Source organism: Hyperolius riggenbachi, chromosome 2 (genome assembly GCF_040937935.1).
Source record: "Hyperolius riggenbachi isolate aHypRig1 chromosome 2, aHypRig1.pri, whole genome shotgun sequence".
Lineage (NCBI taxonomy): Eukaryota > Metazoa > Chordata > Amphibia > Anura > Hyperoliidae > Hyperolius > Hyperolius riggenbachi.
The window spans coordinates 103,067,350-103,085,836 of NC_090647.1; the positions used below are offsets into that span (position 1 = coordinate 103,067,350).

Below are 18,487 nucleotides of genomic sequence, written 5' to 3' on the forward strand. Positions count from 1 at the left end.
TATTATACATGCATATTGTAATATTGTTTACTTTACGGGGTCCTCCTAGGTTGTACTCTACATTTACTGAGGGGCTATGGCAGAGGAGGACCTATATGGTCTGCCTAATTGAATAATTGTGGGGGTGTTTCCTTCGGGGTGGAGCAGGCTTCCTCTCATGTTTTAGCCATCCTGGAGGATTCGTTGAAATACCGCTACCGGTAAGTTCTAACAGGGTTTTCACCTCCCATTCATTCACTAATAACTTTATCACTACTTATCACAATTTATTGATCTATATCTTGTTTTTTCCGCCACTAATTAGGCTTTCTTTGTGTGGTACATTTCGCTAAGAATTATTTTTTTATAATTGCATTTTAACAGGATTAATAAGAAAAAAAATGAAAAAAATTCATTATTTCTCAGTTTTCGGCCATTATAGTTTTAAAATAATTCATGCTACCATAATTAAAACCTATGTATTTTATTTGCCCGTTTGTCTCGGTTATGACCACATTTAAATTTTGTCCCTATCACAATGTATGGCACCAATATTTTATTTGGAAATAAAGGTGCATTTTTTCTGTTTTGCGTCCATCACTATTTACAAGCTTATAATGCATATTTAAAAAGTTCAGACTAAAACAAGAACTATTTATGCTTTTTTTTTTTTTTTTTTTTTTTCCCCTTGTAATTTTTTTTTTTTTTTCATTAAAAATGTTATTTGGGTAATATTTTGGTGTGGGAAATAAACAGTTAATTTTTAATGTTATTATATGTGTAAATTGTAATGTGAAAAAAAAAATGTAGCTGTAGTTTTGAGTTTTTTTTCCCCTTCTTGTGCTTTTCGCTAAGCGTAAGCACAAGGGGGATGCGGAAAATTTTTACGTGCAGAAAGACTGAAGCCTCTTGTAAGAGCGCTTCGTTTTTTCTGCTGGGGACACGGATTGGTGATCGGCAACCATGTTCCCATTCATTGATCCCAGGGCTACGGGGGGATACCACGGGGGCGCGCGGGAGTGTGCCGAAGCTCGGCACCGCAGCAGAGCAGCCGCCCGGACGTAAGCTTCACGTCCGGGCGGCAGAAATGGTTAATCAATACCAGTTGCTTGGCAGTCCTGCTGATCTTTCTGGTCAGTAGGGTCTAAATCACACACCTGAAACAAGCATGTGACTAATCTTGTCAGATTTGTCATAGACATCTGATCTACATGCTTTGTTCTGGGTTTATGGCTTAAAGGAATAGAGACAGAGCATCATCAGGGCAGCCAGGCAATGTGCATTATCTAAAAAGAAACAAACATGTCAGCCTTCATATCCCTCTCACCTCGGGTTCCCTTTAATAATCTTCCCTCATTCTGTGATATTTTGCTCTCATCACTCAAATAAAATCTTGAGTTCCAACAGGTGTGCTAATGGTCAAAGGCTATCCCTGGACACTCAATAAATCATGAGACCCTGTGTAAAGCCCAGTGCAGCCTTTGGATTTTTTTCTGGCCAAAGCAATCTGAAATTATGGCTAACAGTTTTCGGTCGGGCAAGGACAGCTGATGCACGATTGGCTTGTCTAAACAGCATGTATTGTCCTATGGAGTAGATGGAGGAGAAGGAGCTGCTTACAGCACCCAAAGTAAACCCATTGTCTGAAAATGCTTCTAGTGTTCCACCTTGATATGAGTACAGAGGGTTAATGATTCTATGTAAATTGACCACCCCCTCAGAACCTGAATTTTTCATTTAGAATCACGGTCCCTAAGCAGTGTGAGCATAGCCCCTCCTTCTTTGTATAAAGACCTTATAGAACATTTAGGTAAGTATATTTTTAACAGGTTCCAACCGAGGAACGACTATCTGCGCATGCGTACGATGCGATGTTTTGTACGCATGACGTCAGTGTAACCTATGTCATAGCAATGCAACGTTTTTGACGCATTAACGCAACGTTTTTGACACATTGATGTGACGTTTTAGGTGCATTAATCTGTGATTGGATGATGCAATGTTTTGGGCGCACTCTTTTTGAATATCTCTATGCAGGTACGTGATTGGATGGTTGGAAACTGTTCCTAGTTCTCCATCAGGTCCACCTCCTTAGCGATTAGTTGTAGGCCAGGGGGGAGGGTTATAAATGGGGTATATGCAGGTTATGGTGACATGCTATCACTTGACAAAGAACGGTTGATCCGTTCGAAACGGCGACTGTCCGTTGTGAGCAGATTGGGCTGCAATGAAGGCGTAACCTATGTCTCAGGAGATCTTCATCCACTTGCATGCAGCAAAGAGCTACTAATACTATTGAGCTATAGTTACATTCTGGAAGTTTCTGGATGTCATGGCAATGTTTTGTTAAAAAATGTTTGTGACTAAACAACCTGCTTTTTAAGAAACTGCTAGTGCTGGTCATTTTTTCTTGTGGACTTTATCAAGTCTGTGCAAGCCACACGGACTAGACCTGGCACAGCCATCAAAGCGAGACAGGTGTGCTGTCCGAGAAGTACAAATAAATACTGCATCATACTGCAGATGTGACCCTTCATATGACATGGCAACAGCATCCTATGCATAGGGTCACACCAAGAGGAAGGTTGATGCGTAAAATGTGTTTCTTATACCCAGTCTATGATTCTTGCTTTACACATCCTCAACCCCCCCCCCCATTCTGCTTCTGAATTATACATATTTGTAGTCCGATGTGTACAGCGTGTTCTGAAGGGACTGAGCACACCGCACTGATGATCAGTACTAATAAGACCAGCACATATTGATCTGCATGAACGCTGGGCTGATGAAATAATTGCCTACTTTTCTGTCTCTTGTAGGTGAAGCAAAAGAGTTCTGGCAGACGCAGCGTGTCGAGGGCAGAGTTGATTTCATATTTAATCAAGTACAAGAGAGATTGAATCTGCTGTGCAAGAAAATCAAAGTTGGATCAGCGACAGACAGAGGTATGCTGGCAGATCACAGCCAGTAAAATGCTGCTGTGTCCATTCATTTTGATTCTGCCATGGTTAAATCTGGATTTCCCATGTCTACTGTTCAGGTGTCCATAATGTCTTTTTATAGCCGACCTACAGGTTTATAAAGCTACTCAAGTTTGCCCAGATAAATGTTTCCTTTAAAGCATATTATGCTGTTTCTTATCTTTTAGAGCAGACAGGAAGTTCTGAGTTCAGGTCCGCTTTAAGAAGAACAATTAACAATTTGTTACTTAAAGATACAGCATGCTGAATCATCCTGTGACCGAGCTAGACCTCGGCAGAGACCTGTATAAAGTCTACCTGCCCTTTATCTACTATGTTAGTGATCGGTCTGAGGCCTCTTACACTTGTATGACACATGTTACCCAGCAGGGATCGGGACTTTACCCCTTGGGCAACTTTTGTTGAGGTTTTACAGATGTAACTAGCCTGCGTGGGTCTAGCGGTGTATGTGTATTCATGCTAGATTCTTGCAAAGGTGGTCGTTATTGGCCACCTTGGCCAAGTTTCGTCCAGTGTGTACATTACAGCTTATAGAAAACTGGAAAAGAGTGGGCGGGAAAATAGCGGATGTTAAACAGAAAGACAATAGTGTCTGGAAAATCACTCCTCACAGAATGAACCAATTGCTCCACCTGAGCATATCACACTTCCATATAATTCTCATTAATTACTGGGGATAAGCTGTTGGGGAGGCCCCCTTCAAATGTTTAGTTAGTGGGCACAATGGATGGACTTGAGGATAGTTGCATACAGTAAACACTGCAACAATACCGTCCACGACTGACTGAGGCGGCCGATAACAACCACCTCAGCCAATGATTTGGCATGTGTACAGCGGCTGCCGACCGCCTGGTGAATCAACTAACCCCTGTGACGGCAGATCGCATTGTCTGCACCGCTCCCCCGCCCGCCACATGAAGTCACGTATACACCGCTCTGTCTTCCCTCTGTTCTGCTAACCTTATACATATAGAGTTTGGTGATCTGTGGTTTGTCATTGTAGAATACAGAAGTGCTTTCCTGTTGGTCAATGAAGATTTACAAAGTAAAGAATACAACAAAAGCAGTGAGTAATTTCGATAAAGCCCTACTCCAGGAGTGCTATTTTAATGTATACTTTGTGTAATATATCAGATTGTTCAATGCAAAGTTGTTGTTTTTTTGTGAATTGCCCATAAACCATTCTTGGATTAATCATATTTTTTTTTTGTTACCTAGATAGCCGGGTTTGCAATGCAGACTTCTTGTTCTATAACTCCATTCAATTCACTTTTTCTCCTAGGAGATATTTTCTCACGTTACAGGATACATCAGGGGGGAAAAAAAGTTTCACTCACCTGGGGCTTCTTCTAGCCCCTAGACGTCTGTTAGGTCCCACACCATAGTTCTGCTCTGAGCCAGGCCTCTGCTCTCCTCTCCAGAAGATCAAGACCCACAACCAGGTCGGGATGTGCTGCCCAAGTGTGCTGCGCGCCTCTGATCGCGCTCCAGTCGCTGGGAGCACTCCGCAATTACGCAGTTAGGAGAGAATCAACCTGTGCTACCGCAGAGCGCTTCCAGCAACAGGAGTGCAAACACAAGAGGCGTGTGCATGCGCAGAAGATCCCGGTCATGACCTTCCGGAGGGAAAAGTGGAACTACGGTGTGGGACCTAACCAACTTATAAGGGCTAGAAGAAGCGCCAGGTGAGTGAAACTTACGTTTTATTTATTTTTTCTCCTGGCTGTATCCTTTAACAATAAAACAGCCTTTAAGCCACCTACCTACAAGAAAATACTTAAAATGGTTTTGATCGTACTTTTTCACCTACATTGTGGTACTATTCCAAAAAACGTAAACAAAGAGTGCCGCCATAGGCTCCCATTCTAAATGCATAATGGCCCAAGTGTCAGATACTTCTTGGCTGGACTGAATAGAAGTCTCTAAATTGTCCGGTCTCTTCCCTTTATCTCCTTGTCACCTGCAGGAGGTAGCCAGTGTGGCGCTGGTAGGAGGCATCATAGTAATTTCCCTGTAAATACAGAGCTGACCCCACCCACCACCTCACAGTGTAAAGGAGTTGGGTGGGATCAGATGTTGGCTCTGTGTAGACATAGAAACTGAAGTTCTGCTGGCAGCTACTTTGTGAAAATATATCTTGGTTGATTGGACTTATATTTCCAAAGGGAATTTCATTCTAGAACTGGTACTGTGGAAATTGACATGTCAAAAGCATTTTCTGTGCACCACTAGAATCGTGTGCCTCAAAAGAAGGTCTTCCTGACTAGATTAGTTATCAGGAAAATACAGTAATAAACATTTATTAAAATGATGGAAAGATAGGTTGGCTTCATTAAAGGTTATATGACCAGAAACAATGCTAACTAAAGTAAGCACAAACGTATGTCCCTACCGGCTCCACATACGGTACCTCTGTGCATTGTCTGTTCCTCTCCTTGTTCCCCCGTGGTCTCCATAATCACTCCTTGAGAATTTGACTTTTGCTATAGTCAAATTTTTGGGCAGGAAGAGACAGGCTTGCTGTGATGTACTTTCCATTTTAAGGGGAGTGAATAGGGCAGAGAAGAGTAGGATGTTAGGACATAACCTACTAATTGGACATAAAGGTCTGATGATAGATAGATTGTAACAGATTGGAGAACAACTGGTGTGGTTTTAATTTTCCAAATTTCCCCTATACCATTTTTGTTGCAGATGGCATATTCCGATACACAGGTGGCCAGTTGCCGTAGGCAGCTGGAGTGCAGATCAGTCTGCTGCTTCATCTAGTGTGAAGCAACGCGGCAGGTGGTAATACACTACTTTATTCAAATGATGAGAGCTTAGGTTGCTAAATTAGGACAATTGCAGTAGGCATGCAAAGTACTGGACACTACTGTAAAATAAAAAAGATCATAAAATTGGTCGATCTAAAAAAAGTCATCTGCTTCTTTCTTTTTTTTTTTTTTTCTTTTTTTTTACACTTATCTTTCATTGTCTCTTCTGGTTTCCTTTTATGCAGTTTCTACATTTACTTAGTCCAAACTCTTGAACATTGATAATGTGACACATTTTGTATCAGTTTCTTGCACTGTGCTACTTGGCATGATTTTCTTGCATGTACTGTATATACCATAGTCACAGTTATCCAGAAACCAGAAAACTCAACCAACCAAAACAAATCAGCAGTACTCACAGTGGTGAAAAACAACTTCTTAGGCTGTTTGTAGGCTCTGCTGTGCTTTAAGAGACCCTGTATTAAAAGAAAAATAAAAAAAGTCCCCTGTGGGGTACTTACCTCGGGAGGGCAATCCAGCGCTGGCTCCCCCAAAGTCTCCCACAATCCTGGCTCGACAAGCCTGACAAGGCTTGATATATTTACCCTCCCTGGCTCCAGTGGGGGCGCTGTTGTGGCTCTCAGCACTGAAATAGACGGAAATAGCAGATTCCAGTCGGGTCTGCTCTACTACGCAGGTGCAGGCGTATTATGCCTGCACAGTAGAGCGGACCCGACTGGAATCTGCTACTTCCGACTATTCCAGAGAGGCAACTGCGCCTGCGCTGGAGCCAGAAAGGTAAATGTTTACATGCTCTCCGTTCTAGTGCTACGTACACACATGCGACAACGATTGTTCGTTGAGAACGACGAACGAACTTTTAATTGATGAAAAAACGACCTAAGTAAAGATAGTTTTAAAAGGTGTGTAACGATCTGATCGTTAGAACGAACGTTACATTACGTAAAGCAACTATTGCGCCTGCGCATAAAAATGAGAAGTTTCACAGAGAAATAGTGAAATGCGCATGTCAAGCCTAGTACGAACGACCGTTTCCAACGATGTACTACTTTAGCAAACGATTGTCGTTGGTTAAAATCCGCCGAGACAGAACTTTCTTTTGTAGCGATTTGGCTCGTTCGTCGTTTGCCTTAATAGTCGGTAGTTCGTTTTTTGTAACGATCGCCGTTGGTAAAGATTGGGGAACGGTCGTTACAAACAACTATAGTCGCATGTGTGTACGCACCTTAAGACCTGCAGCGAGACCACCATGGGACAGAGGAGGACAGGAAAAGCCTCGATCGGATCCAGAGGCTTCCCCCCTCCCGAGGTGAGTACCCCCCCCCCCTTCCCCCCCAGGGGCATATTATTATTTTTTTTTAATACAGATTTTCTTTAACCACTTCAGAACCAGAGCAATTTTCTCCTCCCATTCATTCCTTATTAACTTGCATAGCCGAATATCTGTTTCTGGAGCAATGCTCCCCCAAGTTTAATATCCTTTAAATAACTGTATTTTAATATTAAATACAGGGTTCATGTGTATATAGAGTGGGTAGGCCTATTTTTGACATATCTGGCATCAGCCAATCACAATTGGTGATGGATAACAAGACTCCTACTGTATTTGGTCCAAATGGAGCGGTCCATTTATCTCTTGACTTCATGTTAATGAAAAGGACTGCTATAATAATTGTCCTATTATAAAACCGTAACATTGTTGTGCTGCTTAACCTGTCCATGCACATGGTTATTATTCATACAGATAAAGATGTTAAGCTGCTAGAAGAGAAAGATAAATCTCCTGATAAGAAAGAAAAACCATCAGTCAGCATCTATGACTTGTAAGTATAAATTGTCTTTATTTAGTGGATCCTTATTCATTTGTAATATTTGACCTCTTTCTGCCATCAAAGTATCCTTTTCTAATTACCATCTAACCTGGTCTAGTAAAGCAACACAGAGCCACACTTGTAGCAAATTAATAAGCTGCAAATTATGTCCAATCTTCTACTGTAAAGTTAAAAAGGTCTTGTCTACAAGGGCTGATATTTTCGTTGGCTTGTTAAATGATCTGATATAAATAATAGTCTGTGATTGGTAGTAAATATATCTGCTGACTTATGGGAAGCGATCAGTAAACCATTGCTGTGTTGGTCATTATGCAATTGGATGTGGTGATAAATATCAATACAATGTATACAGAGGCGCCCCACAAGGATACACGAAATCCTCTTCCTTTTTACTTGATGTTCAACACCCCTGCAGCCGTGGTAAGGGCAGGACCCTCTCTCCTCCACACATACAATGTCACAGTCAGCCACAGCGCTGGGAATTATGTTGTCAATAGATACTCCAATCCACCTCCAGAGACCTCTCCTAAAAACAGGGTGCTATGATGAGGCTTGGCCCCATGAGAAAAAAAGGGAGAAAGGTGGTCTCAGTGGATAGTCTGATTCAGGCAAAATTTATTGGATAAAATGATATAAAAACAGCAGTGTGTCACTCACATCTGGAGGGTCCCACACCAGTTAGGACCCTCTCCGGCTAGTTCGCTTTCCACCCAGTGGTACTCAGCGACATATATCGATCATATAGGCATGGCCCGCTCTTGTCCCGACTAGTTTCGGCCTCTCGCCGTCATCAGGGGATATGTATCGATTGGGTGTGCACGTCGCACCATGTGAATGTGCTGACGACAACTGTACGGAAGGGTGAGCAGTGCACCCTAAGAAGAAAACGGAGACAGCGGGTGCCTGTGTAATTGTGGAAATCCGTGATCAAATATCTGAAAAGTTTGCTTTGGGTTTGCTGGTTAAAGGAGTTCTGTGGGGGTGCCTGAGGATAAAAAAAAACACCACTTAGCTGGGGCTTCTATCAGCCCCATGTAACAGTAATGTCCCACGCCGTCCTCCTACGATCGTCTGTTCCCCGCCGCCGGCAGCGGGCATTATTCGTCTGTCATAGCCGAATAATGCGCACTGCCGTTCGTGTCATCAGAAGCTTACTGCGCAGGCACAGTACAGAGTTTTTGTTTCTGATGCTGCAGGAGCGAGCAGGCCGCGGCCACAGATGGACGGCGTGCGGGGAACGGCGGATCGGAGGAGGACGGCGTGGGACATTACTGCTACAGAGGGCTGATAGAAGCCCCAGGTAAGTGGCGGTTTTTATCCTCAGGGACCCCCTACAGAACCCCTTTAAGTCACTGTTTGACCCAGAGCTTAGATGAGCCTTATTGAATGTAACTTGATTAAAATGGCTTATATTTTGCAATATTCAGTTATACATGAAAAGATAAGTTCACGCATCGCCCATCCAGGTTGCATCACCCACAGAGACCCCACGGTCTCATTTCAGTGCTTCTTTTAAGAAATGTTTAATTTCAGGTGCACAGTTGCCTTCAAACAAACCTCCCCATAAATGAAGTTTGTGTGGGTGGACTGCACACCTCCAAAGTACCATAAATGACCACAGTGTTTTGGACGGACTGACCATCCTTTGTCAAGTGGTAGGCCTGAAATGGCAACAGTCTGTTCTGCTGTTCCTGCTGCGATGTGATCGGGCACCAGAATCATTAGTCAATACCTCCCATCACTGCAGCATGAGCTTGTAATTGCACTACTGAGCTGTATTTCCAATGCAACAGACCTGACTGCTTTCATTCACTTATCTGTGAATGAAATGAGAAAAGCTTTATTCCTATGTTGATCATTAAAAGTTTCCTTCAAGAATTTAAAGTGAACCAGAGGCAAGCGTGATATGGAGGCTGCCATATTTCATTTCATATTTCATTTATCATTTTAAGCTATACCTGTTGCCTGGCTGTCCAGCTGATCCTCTGCCTCTAATATTTTCAGCCACACCCCCTGAACAAGCATATGGAGATCAGGAATTTCTGACAATCTTGTCAGAACTGACAAGATTAGCTGCATGCTTGTTTCTGGTGTAATTCGGACACTACTGCAGCCAGATAGATCAACCGTGCTGCCAGGCAACTAATATTGTTTAAAAGGAAAGAACTATGGCAGCCCCCATATACCTCTCACCTTGGGTGCACATTAAAGGAAACCTGAACTATGCAAAAAAAAACCTACAAGTCGATGGCCACTGAGCCTGTGCGGCCCTGGCTGTGCACTTCCGCGTTCGCGCTCCCGTCACCTGGAACATCCTGCGCTGGCGTAGTACGGGAGAACCTCGTACTGGGCCTGCGCAGGATGTTCCCATCTTTGTGAACGAGGACGCGCACGGCCAGGGCTGCACAGGCGCAGTGGCCAGCGACTTCTGATAACGAAACTGAACCGCGCTGGGGGACCGAATGATGGTTTAGAGACGGCCTGGGCACAGGGAGGCTGAAGGGGGCTAGCAGAAGCCCCAGGTAAGTGAAACTTATTTTTTTAAATTACAGGTGTCTAGCAGACTTGACTGTTGCATGTAGGCTATTTAATTTTGAGGTGTACGGTCTACCCACTTATTACTAAAGACAGTAAACCAGAGAATCAAGGCCCCATGGGTAAGCAATGATGCTCACCCCAACGGCACACTATCACAATCGGTTTTTTTTTTGTTTGTTTTGTTTTTTTTAAATGTATTCCAGGTGCACAGTTCCATTTACGGGTAAGTGTGAAAATGCTGCTCCATGCTGCTCTCTTGTGGATTGGAGCAGTACTGATTGTTAAGGCAGTGATTTTCAACAAAGTATGCCAGTAAAAACGAGGAGATACACAGGTGAGAAGTGAAAGGAGGATGGGCATCATTTGAAGGAGAAGGGAGGCACAGATTAGTGACAAGCAGAAAGAGATCATAATTTTCTCAATTAGGTTTCCAAGTCGAACCTTGAAAGTGAACGAGTCAGATGCAGTATGTGCCAAGTGTGACTGCCTCGCTGTCAAGCTGCATGCTGTTGGCAACACATTTCTTCATGTGTGCTAATGCATTGGTTTCTCAGTGTCCTCACAACCTAGTGATTCCCTGGTCTGGAATAAGTACGCAGGTTCAGATGTCGCTGCCTGCATGCCTCTTTATGTCTCTTTCAAGTCACTGACTTACATAGTTTGATTGAAAAAAAGGCAATTTGATCATCAAGATTTATTAAGATCAAAGTGACATCCATGGATCTTGCAGCTTACTATTTAGCAATGGCAGTCTCGTATTGCTGTGCTCTCGGGTGAGTTAAGGTGCATACACACATCAGACTATAGTCTTTTGAAAATGAAAGATCACAGACCAATCTTACCACCCTTCATGTAGTATGAGAGCCATACTCTACACAGTCTTTTCTGTGGAGCTGAACTCCCCATCAGAAAAAAATCTTTGCAAGATGCTGCACACAAAGATGCAGTACAGACACTAATTAGGCCTTGTTTCCACTTAGTGCGCTTCTATCCGCTTCTGTCCGCTTTTTATAAGCACATCAATGTTACAGATTGATACATGTTGCTGAAAAGCGGACAGAAGCGCATAGATGGAAACGAGGCCAAAAGATCAGTATCTGCAAAAGATCTGTTCCTGCAAAAGATCTGTTCCTGCAAATTGCATTCATAGTCTATGAGATCTGCAGATCATCATACACACCTTGTTTAACAGACAGTCATCTGCAGATCTGAAAATCCATCCTGGTGGATCTGATCTGCAGATGAATGTCAGTTAAACAAGGTGTGTATGATGATCTGCAGATCTCATAGACTATGAATGCAATTTGCAGGAACGGATCTTTTGCAGGAACAGGTCTTTTGCAGATACTGATTTTTTTGTGTCTGTACAGCATCTTTGTGTGCAGCATCTTGCAAAGATTTTTTTCTGATGGGGAGTTCAGCTCCATAGAAAAGACTGTGTAGGTATGGCTCTCATACTACATGAAGGGTGGTAAGATTGGTCTGTGATCTTTCATTTTCAAAAGACTATAGTCTGATGTGTGTATGCACCTTTAGAACCAAGCTGTAATTTGAGTTTTCTAAGGGAAAATCTATAACTGGTGTGCTTATGCTCTGTCCATACAAAATATTCTTACTGCTCTCCTAGGTCAGCAGACCTGTCCAACCCCCATAATTAAATGCAGCAGCTTTTTAAGATTAACTCATAGATCATAGATTCAGAGTCTGCCATGTTTAGATCTCTGTTTTCTATTGGAGGTGTAATGTTCTGGTTTCATGGGAGATTAAACCATGGTCCCGTTACATTTTGTGTATTGCATTTGTCCATCCCCTTGAGATGGACAAATTCTTCTCACTAGGGATGGTCAATGAGATGTAAATAATTTACGGTTGATGCAGCATTATGTATATTTTGTATGACAATATATGCAGCTTGAAAATGAACCAATCAAATTCTGCTGAGGTAAAATTCGATTGATCCGTTCTCAAGCTGCATACATTTCCATTCAAAATTTGCATCATTCTACATCAGCTTGAATTTATTTGCATCTCATTGACAACCCCTACTCCTCAGATGCGAGTTATTAGCTTGATTACTGAACTACTTTTTCTGTGTTTTTGTTTTACACGGTGAGTGTGGCAACACAGGAGGTTTCTGGGTCTGGTCCCCCTCCCAGATGTTTGCTTGTGGTACTGCAGGCAACGTCAGATAAGTTCCCTCAACTTTTTTGTCCATATAATAAATGTTTCCTACAGTGTTGGTGTTCATTGGTTGTGTGTAGGCTATATTTTCATTTTCCATTTGCATAGTCCTCCTAGAGTAATATTGGCCTGGTCATGGTTCTGGGGTTCACCTTTTTTATTTGTTGGTTTCAAATATTCCCAATCTAGGGGCTGCTTTGAGCATCCAATTGCTTCATGTGCGTTTAAGCCACGGTCCCTTTAAAATTTTCTGTATTTGTATGCGTTTACGTATGACTACATTATATGATGTTTGATTTGGACAGTTTTTTGTATTCCTGTGCAGTGTAAACGAGACTAGTCCCATCCCTGAAGTACAGAATACAAATTTACACACCATTGTAAAGGCTGTTCGTTACCAAGAACATGCGTGTGGACAGATGTGCCTTTCTGGAATTGACCCATATTTCAGCAGACAAGGAAATCCACTCAAATACCCAATCCTGTGCAGCTTCCAGCGGTGGCATGCCAAGTCTGGCTCTCTCTCTAGGACGTTGGACGTCCTCTACAAAACCCCCTGTGGGAAGTGCCTGAGGGACTTTGTGGATGTACGCTCGTACCTCTTTCAGACAAAATGCAACTTTCTACTTCTGGAACATTTTTCATTCAACACTTACGTCCAGCTGGAGAGAATTCTCCTGAAGAGCTCAGCTGTGGTGCAGGAAGCTGATATAAGCAAAGAGGTGGAGAACATACCAGTCTCCTTCTGCAATGAGATTGATACGGCTAGACTATCTTCTTTTAAATACAGGGAGATCCCCTGGCCACGTGGATACTTTATTATTAATTTTACGGATCTCTTTAAAGGATGCTGTGACTGTACCGATGGCTGCCTGGATGTGTAAGAATTTTTCATATTATCGTGTGGGGTTGCCTTTGAAGCTGGGAAGTGAACAAAATGGAGGTTGTAGTTACTTTAAAGTAGTGCAATGGAATTATTGTGTGGCCGTATGTGTGCCATATAGTGTCAGAGGAACTTCACTAAATATAACTATATGAAAAAGGTCAATGTTTGTCCCCAGTCTTACCTCACCGGGTCTTACATTCTTAGATTTACCAGTTGTGCTGGCATCCTTGCTTCTGGTAAGTAGAGATGAGCTTGCCAGAACGGAATCCGATAACTTCTAGATGCGAGCCAGAGCAGAGGGGGTAAACTCACCCTGGCCCTCGCTTTCCACACCCTCACTTTCCATTCTTCCTACCCCACATTCAAAAAGAGGACATATCTGGTGGATGTAGAGGAGTGTGGTAACTAGAATGTTAACCCCTGCTTCCCCTGCTACAGTTCACATCTACAAACATTCTGCTTCAACTGGGTGGGCTTTTTTTTTTTTTTTTTTTTTTTTCCCATCTGTGTAGTGAGCAGTAAGGTCAGTTGATCTCCCAGAGTACTCTGGGGCAGAAGAATAAGTGACATCATAGCCTAAGCTAAACATCACAGGGAGGGAGGGGCTTCATACCAATGTATAGCAAAATGTAAGTTGTTCTGATGTTGGAAGCAGGATAATTAATGCAAAATTAGTATCCTGACAAATTTTTATTACAGGTGCTCTTTATAATAGGTCTAAAAGTCTGGTGCATTAAACTGTTTATCCACATTATTATAGCAAGGTGGTAATTGACAAATACATGTTGTGAAATACCACAAATCGATGTCTTGGAAGTAAAGTATTGGTTTATTTACTGTACAGGAGACATGCACTGAAACATAACAATGTCTGACTTGCAAAGCTCGGGACAGAAGTTACCGTATATACTTCCAATTACACATTACAATCATACCTCCTACTCCGACAATGATTGGATACTTACAAAATATCTGAGCTAACTATTGGAACACACAATACTGCATAAATGAATACATGAATACATATAAATGCTTAAATAGATGAGGTCAGTAAGTCGTTAATTATTAGAGATATTTGCTTCAATAGTTGCTTGTTTAATTTAAAGTTAGTTTGACTGATGAGATTCACACGGCACCATCTCTTATCTGCAAGACAGCACAAATCACCCCTAGTAGCACATTCCAAACCCATGAAACCATGTGAAAGAAGAGAACTAGTCTTATACGAGTAACTGTATAAAGCAAAGGGAGTGTGGCAAAATGGCTTACAGGTGGCCATTTTATTTAGCAATGTTACTTTAATACACCCTGTTGTAATTAACATTATTTCAAGTAATACAGTGAGTTTCAGAGGCATATAGAAGTGTATGGATACTTTTTCATATGTTCCTTTATGCTATTAGTACTGGGGAGTAGAGGCACTTCAAAAATATGTAGTGTAATAAGGGGGGAGGGAGGTGTCTTTACCACTCATGATTAAGGGCTCTTTAACATTTGGACGTTGCGTTTTAGGGGACGTTAAGGTCGCATAACGTCCCCTAACGCAACGCATGGTGCTGGTATTAGGAGGACGCTACATAGAGCCGATTTTAGCGGCTCTTGGGGCGCCTTTTGTCCTACAGACTGCGGGAACCACGTGATCGGAACACTCCGCATCATGTGGTCCCGCCAGCCAATCAGCAGCCGCTCCAGGAAGTAAACACTGCAGTTCAGTGAATAATAATTAGCCATGTGGCTGGCCGCAATAGCGGACTCTCCCCTCCTCCTCTCCTGCACAAAATAAAAAAAAATTACTGAGCGGCTACAACCGCTTCGAACGCACAGCATGCTGCACTTTCATACAACGTCTAGCGTTACACTGTAACGCAACGTGGGCACTGTGAACAGCCCATTGATTTTTCATTGCTGTGCGTTGGGGAGCATTACTGACTGCTGTAACGTCTGCCTGTAATGTCCCACTGTGAAAGCAGCCTAAAAGGACAACTCGTTTCACGAGTGTCGGGCCGCTTCTTCAGGTCAATAAAAGTGCCTTTAAAATATGGTCACAAGCATGGGCGCCAGAAAATCTTTACTTTTATCTTTTTCATAAATTCTTTATGCTGTTAGCTAAAATATTTATTATACATATGATTTATTATTGTTCAGTTTCAAAACTTACTATTATGTATTGACTGCTTAGATACAGTACAAGAAAGCAGTTTTCACAGAAATAAAGCCTTGTGCACACACCAGGTAAACTTGGCTGGAAATTAGCCTGTGGACAGAGGCGCTATTCGTGACCTTGAGACTGTACTGTGTACTTCTATCTGTTTATTGCCTGAGGAAGCGGGAATATACCCGTGAAACTCGTTGCAGTTCTGTTCATGGAGTATGTGAATAAATTGTCTTTATCTTAAGCGACAGCATCGAGTCTATTTCTGAGTGGCCGGTCCACCGCCGCCACCCGAATATTTTAAACATTTTAGCATATTTTATCCTTTTGGTGCCTCTGTACATCTACTTGTCAAGATATCCACCCTTGGTGGTTGGAAGGGTGACAAACCCTCCTTTCCTTCTTCAGAGAGCGACATCTTAATCCTGAGTGGGGACTGGTCTAATCTCCCCACCTGCCTATATAGTGGTTGCCTAAACGGTAACCCATGTTTGTAAGTATAATACTTACTCCACACTAATTCTCCCTGATCCAATACATACTACACTATATTGGGCTCTCGGTTTCTCTGTTTTTGTTACAGAAGCTGTTCAGTAACAGCTTTACTATAACAATCTATGAAATCTACTACACCAAAAACGCTTAACAAAACCGCAAAATGCTAGCTGAAACGCTACAGAAAAATAAGAAAAAGCAATTCAAAATCTGCTAGCATTTTGCGGATCTGCTAGCGTTGTTTGGTGTGCACCAGGCCTTACTGAACAGCTTCTGTAACAAAAACACCTGCAAAACCGCTCTGAACTGCCGTTTTTCAGAGCGGTTTGCGCTTTTCCTATACTTTACATTGGAGGCAGAAACACATCCACAATCCAAAATCTGCAGCAGCCCGGGAGTATGCGTTTCTGCAAAACGCCTCCCGCTCTGGTGTGCACCAGCCCATTGAAATACATTACCCAAGCGTTTCCACATCCGCAAGCGGATCGAAAAACGCTGCCGAACCGCTCTGGTGTGCACTAGACCTTACTACTCATTGTGTATGCTGTGAACAAGACCCTGGTATTAAAACAGAAAAAAAAACAAAAAAACAGCCAGACACAATAGCCATGTGACCGTTCTTCAAATCCTCAAACTGTCTTCAAAAAATCTTTCTACGTGGCACAAATTGTAATTTCAGACTAGCATAAAAATGTAAAACATTGTCTATGCAATAAAATGAAGTGCTGTGATTTTTGTTTTTTTTTCTTTTCGTTGGAGCATTGATTGGTTGTATATGTTGGTTTTTTCTTTATCCAATATGTATAATTTATTTTGTTCTTTGTTTTTCTCATGTTTGTTTTCTTTTTTTGTTTTTTTAGATCCACATGTGCATGTCTGCAGCTGACAACGCAAGCATATAATAAAAATGTATTATTGTCAGATCAGAGTGCTGCAAATGGTTATAAGTACAAACGGCTGCAGAATCCAATCCCTACAGGGTAAGTAGCTGACATATAGGGATAGTAGCGCTTGATCCCTCAAACTGTGACCTAGTGTGGTCACCAAACCCAGCCTGACACTAACCCGCTCCCTTCTCTATACTTCCAGCAGTAATAGTAGTTTTGTACCATTCCTATACTGGCTTCTTTGCAGTGTTCTCTATGAATTCAGCATTGCTTGCTTTGTAACTACTTACAGTTATTTACAAAAAAATTGTGTGAAGAAAATCTGTGATTTCTTGAATCCTATATTCTGACTGTATTAGTCATCCTGTGAGTGGAGATGTCCCATCCCTACATGCTGATACAGTAAAATCCCTTTATAGTGAACTCCAAGGGACCTGGCTAAATAGTTTACTATAATTGTCATACTCAGGCCTCTTGCACACTACATGCGATTCCAATTAATTGAGTCAATAATTAGAAATCACTTTTTCTTTTTAATACACTTAAAGCAGGGGTGGAGGCGCCCGATGCATAAAAGATAGGCTAATAAGCTGTTAACCTTAAGCGCTCATGCTTGCTACATAGCCATAGCAGTTAGAGACACTGAAGTGAAAAAAAAAATTATGATATTATGATTTGTATGTGTAGTACAGCTAAGAAATAAAACATTAAAGTGAACCTCCGGACTAAAAATCAACTCGGCAGCACTGAAAAGGCCTGGTGTTTCTTTAACAGTTTCACAGCATCAGAATTTTGTTTCTCTTATACAAGCCTCATTTTTAGCTGCACAGAAGAAAACTGCCCGGGCAGTTTTCCCCTTATGCTGTGCAAAGCATGATGGGATTTCTGATGTGGTTATTCTTGTTCTGCTGTTTTGGTGCAATTTTTTTTTTTTTTTACATTTTGAATTTGACATTTGAAGCCTAGTGTGTGCAGCTGGGAGGGGTTATCAGGACACAGGACAGTTGGAATCGTGTCTCATGCTCCCTGTCACCTCCTTTCAACGAAAAAGATGGCTGCCCCCATGACAAAGATGGCAGCCCCCATGAATCACAAGATTTCCCTGTTCTTTTAAAACAGGGTGGGTAAAAGATTATATTACCTATCTATTCTAATTAACATAACTTATGTAACTTAATAACAGTATGTTTGTTTAGGTTGAAGTTCCCCTTTAAGATCAGATACATCAGTCTAATTGTTTCTAGTACAGGAAGAATTAAGAAACTCCAGTTGTTATCTCTATGCAAAAAAAGCAATTAAGCTCTACGACTTTCAAAGTCGTGGAGAGGGCTGTTATCTGACTTTTATTATCTCAAGTGTTATTGAACTATTTACTTTTTCTCTGCCAGAGGATAGATCATTAGTTCACAGACTGCTCTGAAAGAATCATTTTGAATGCTGAGTGTTGTGTAATCTGCACATATTATAGAATGATGCAATGTTAGAAAAAAACACTATATACCTGAAAATAAAAATATGAGAATATTTTCTTTGCTGCTAAACTTATAGTAATTATTCATAGTACACAACCAATTCATTATATCATTTTTTTTTTTTCGCCTCGTGCTGGCAAGCACCCGCAAAACACATTCATTTGATGTGCTTAAATAAAAAACGTTTTTAATAAACTGGTCCAAATTCTTCAAGAGAGGTAAGATTGCCTCTGTTTATAAGGTTAACAGCTTATTATCCTAGCTTTTTATGCATTGGGCACCTACACCCCTGTTGTAAGTGTCTTGT

At 41.8% G+C, this 18,487-nt stretch overlaps 1 protein-coding gene across 2 annotated transcripts in view; it reads left to right on the forward strand.

Annotated features, from left to right (window-relative positions):
• SETDB2 (SET domain bifurcated histone lysine methyltransferase 2) overlaps positions 1–18,487 on the forward strand; it is a 73,989-nt gene that overhangs the window by 19,629 nt on the left and 35,873 nt on the right. For both annotated transcript variants that reach the window (XM_068267135.1, XM_068267136.1), the window contains exons 3-7: positions 2,799–2,924; positions 3,964–4,026; positions 7,482–7,560; positions 12,614–13,168; positions 16,682–16,801. In XM_068267135.1, the coding sequence (XP_068123236.1) occupies positions 2,799–2,924; positions 3,964–4,026; positions 7,482–7,560; positions 12,614–13,168; positions 16,682–16,801 (943 nt within the window). The remainder of the gene's footprint in view (positions 1–2,798; positions 2,925–3,963; positions 4,027–7,481; positions 7,561–12,613; positions 13,169–16,681; positions 16,802–18,487) is intronic.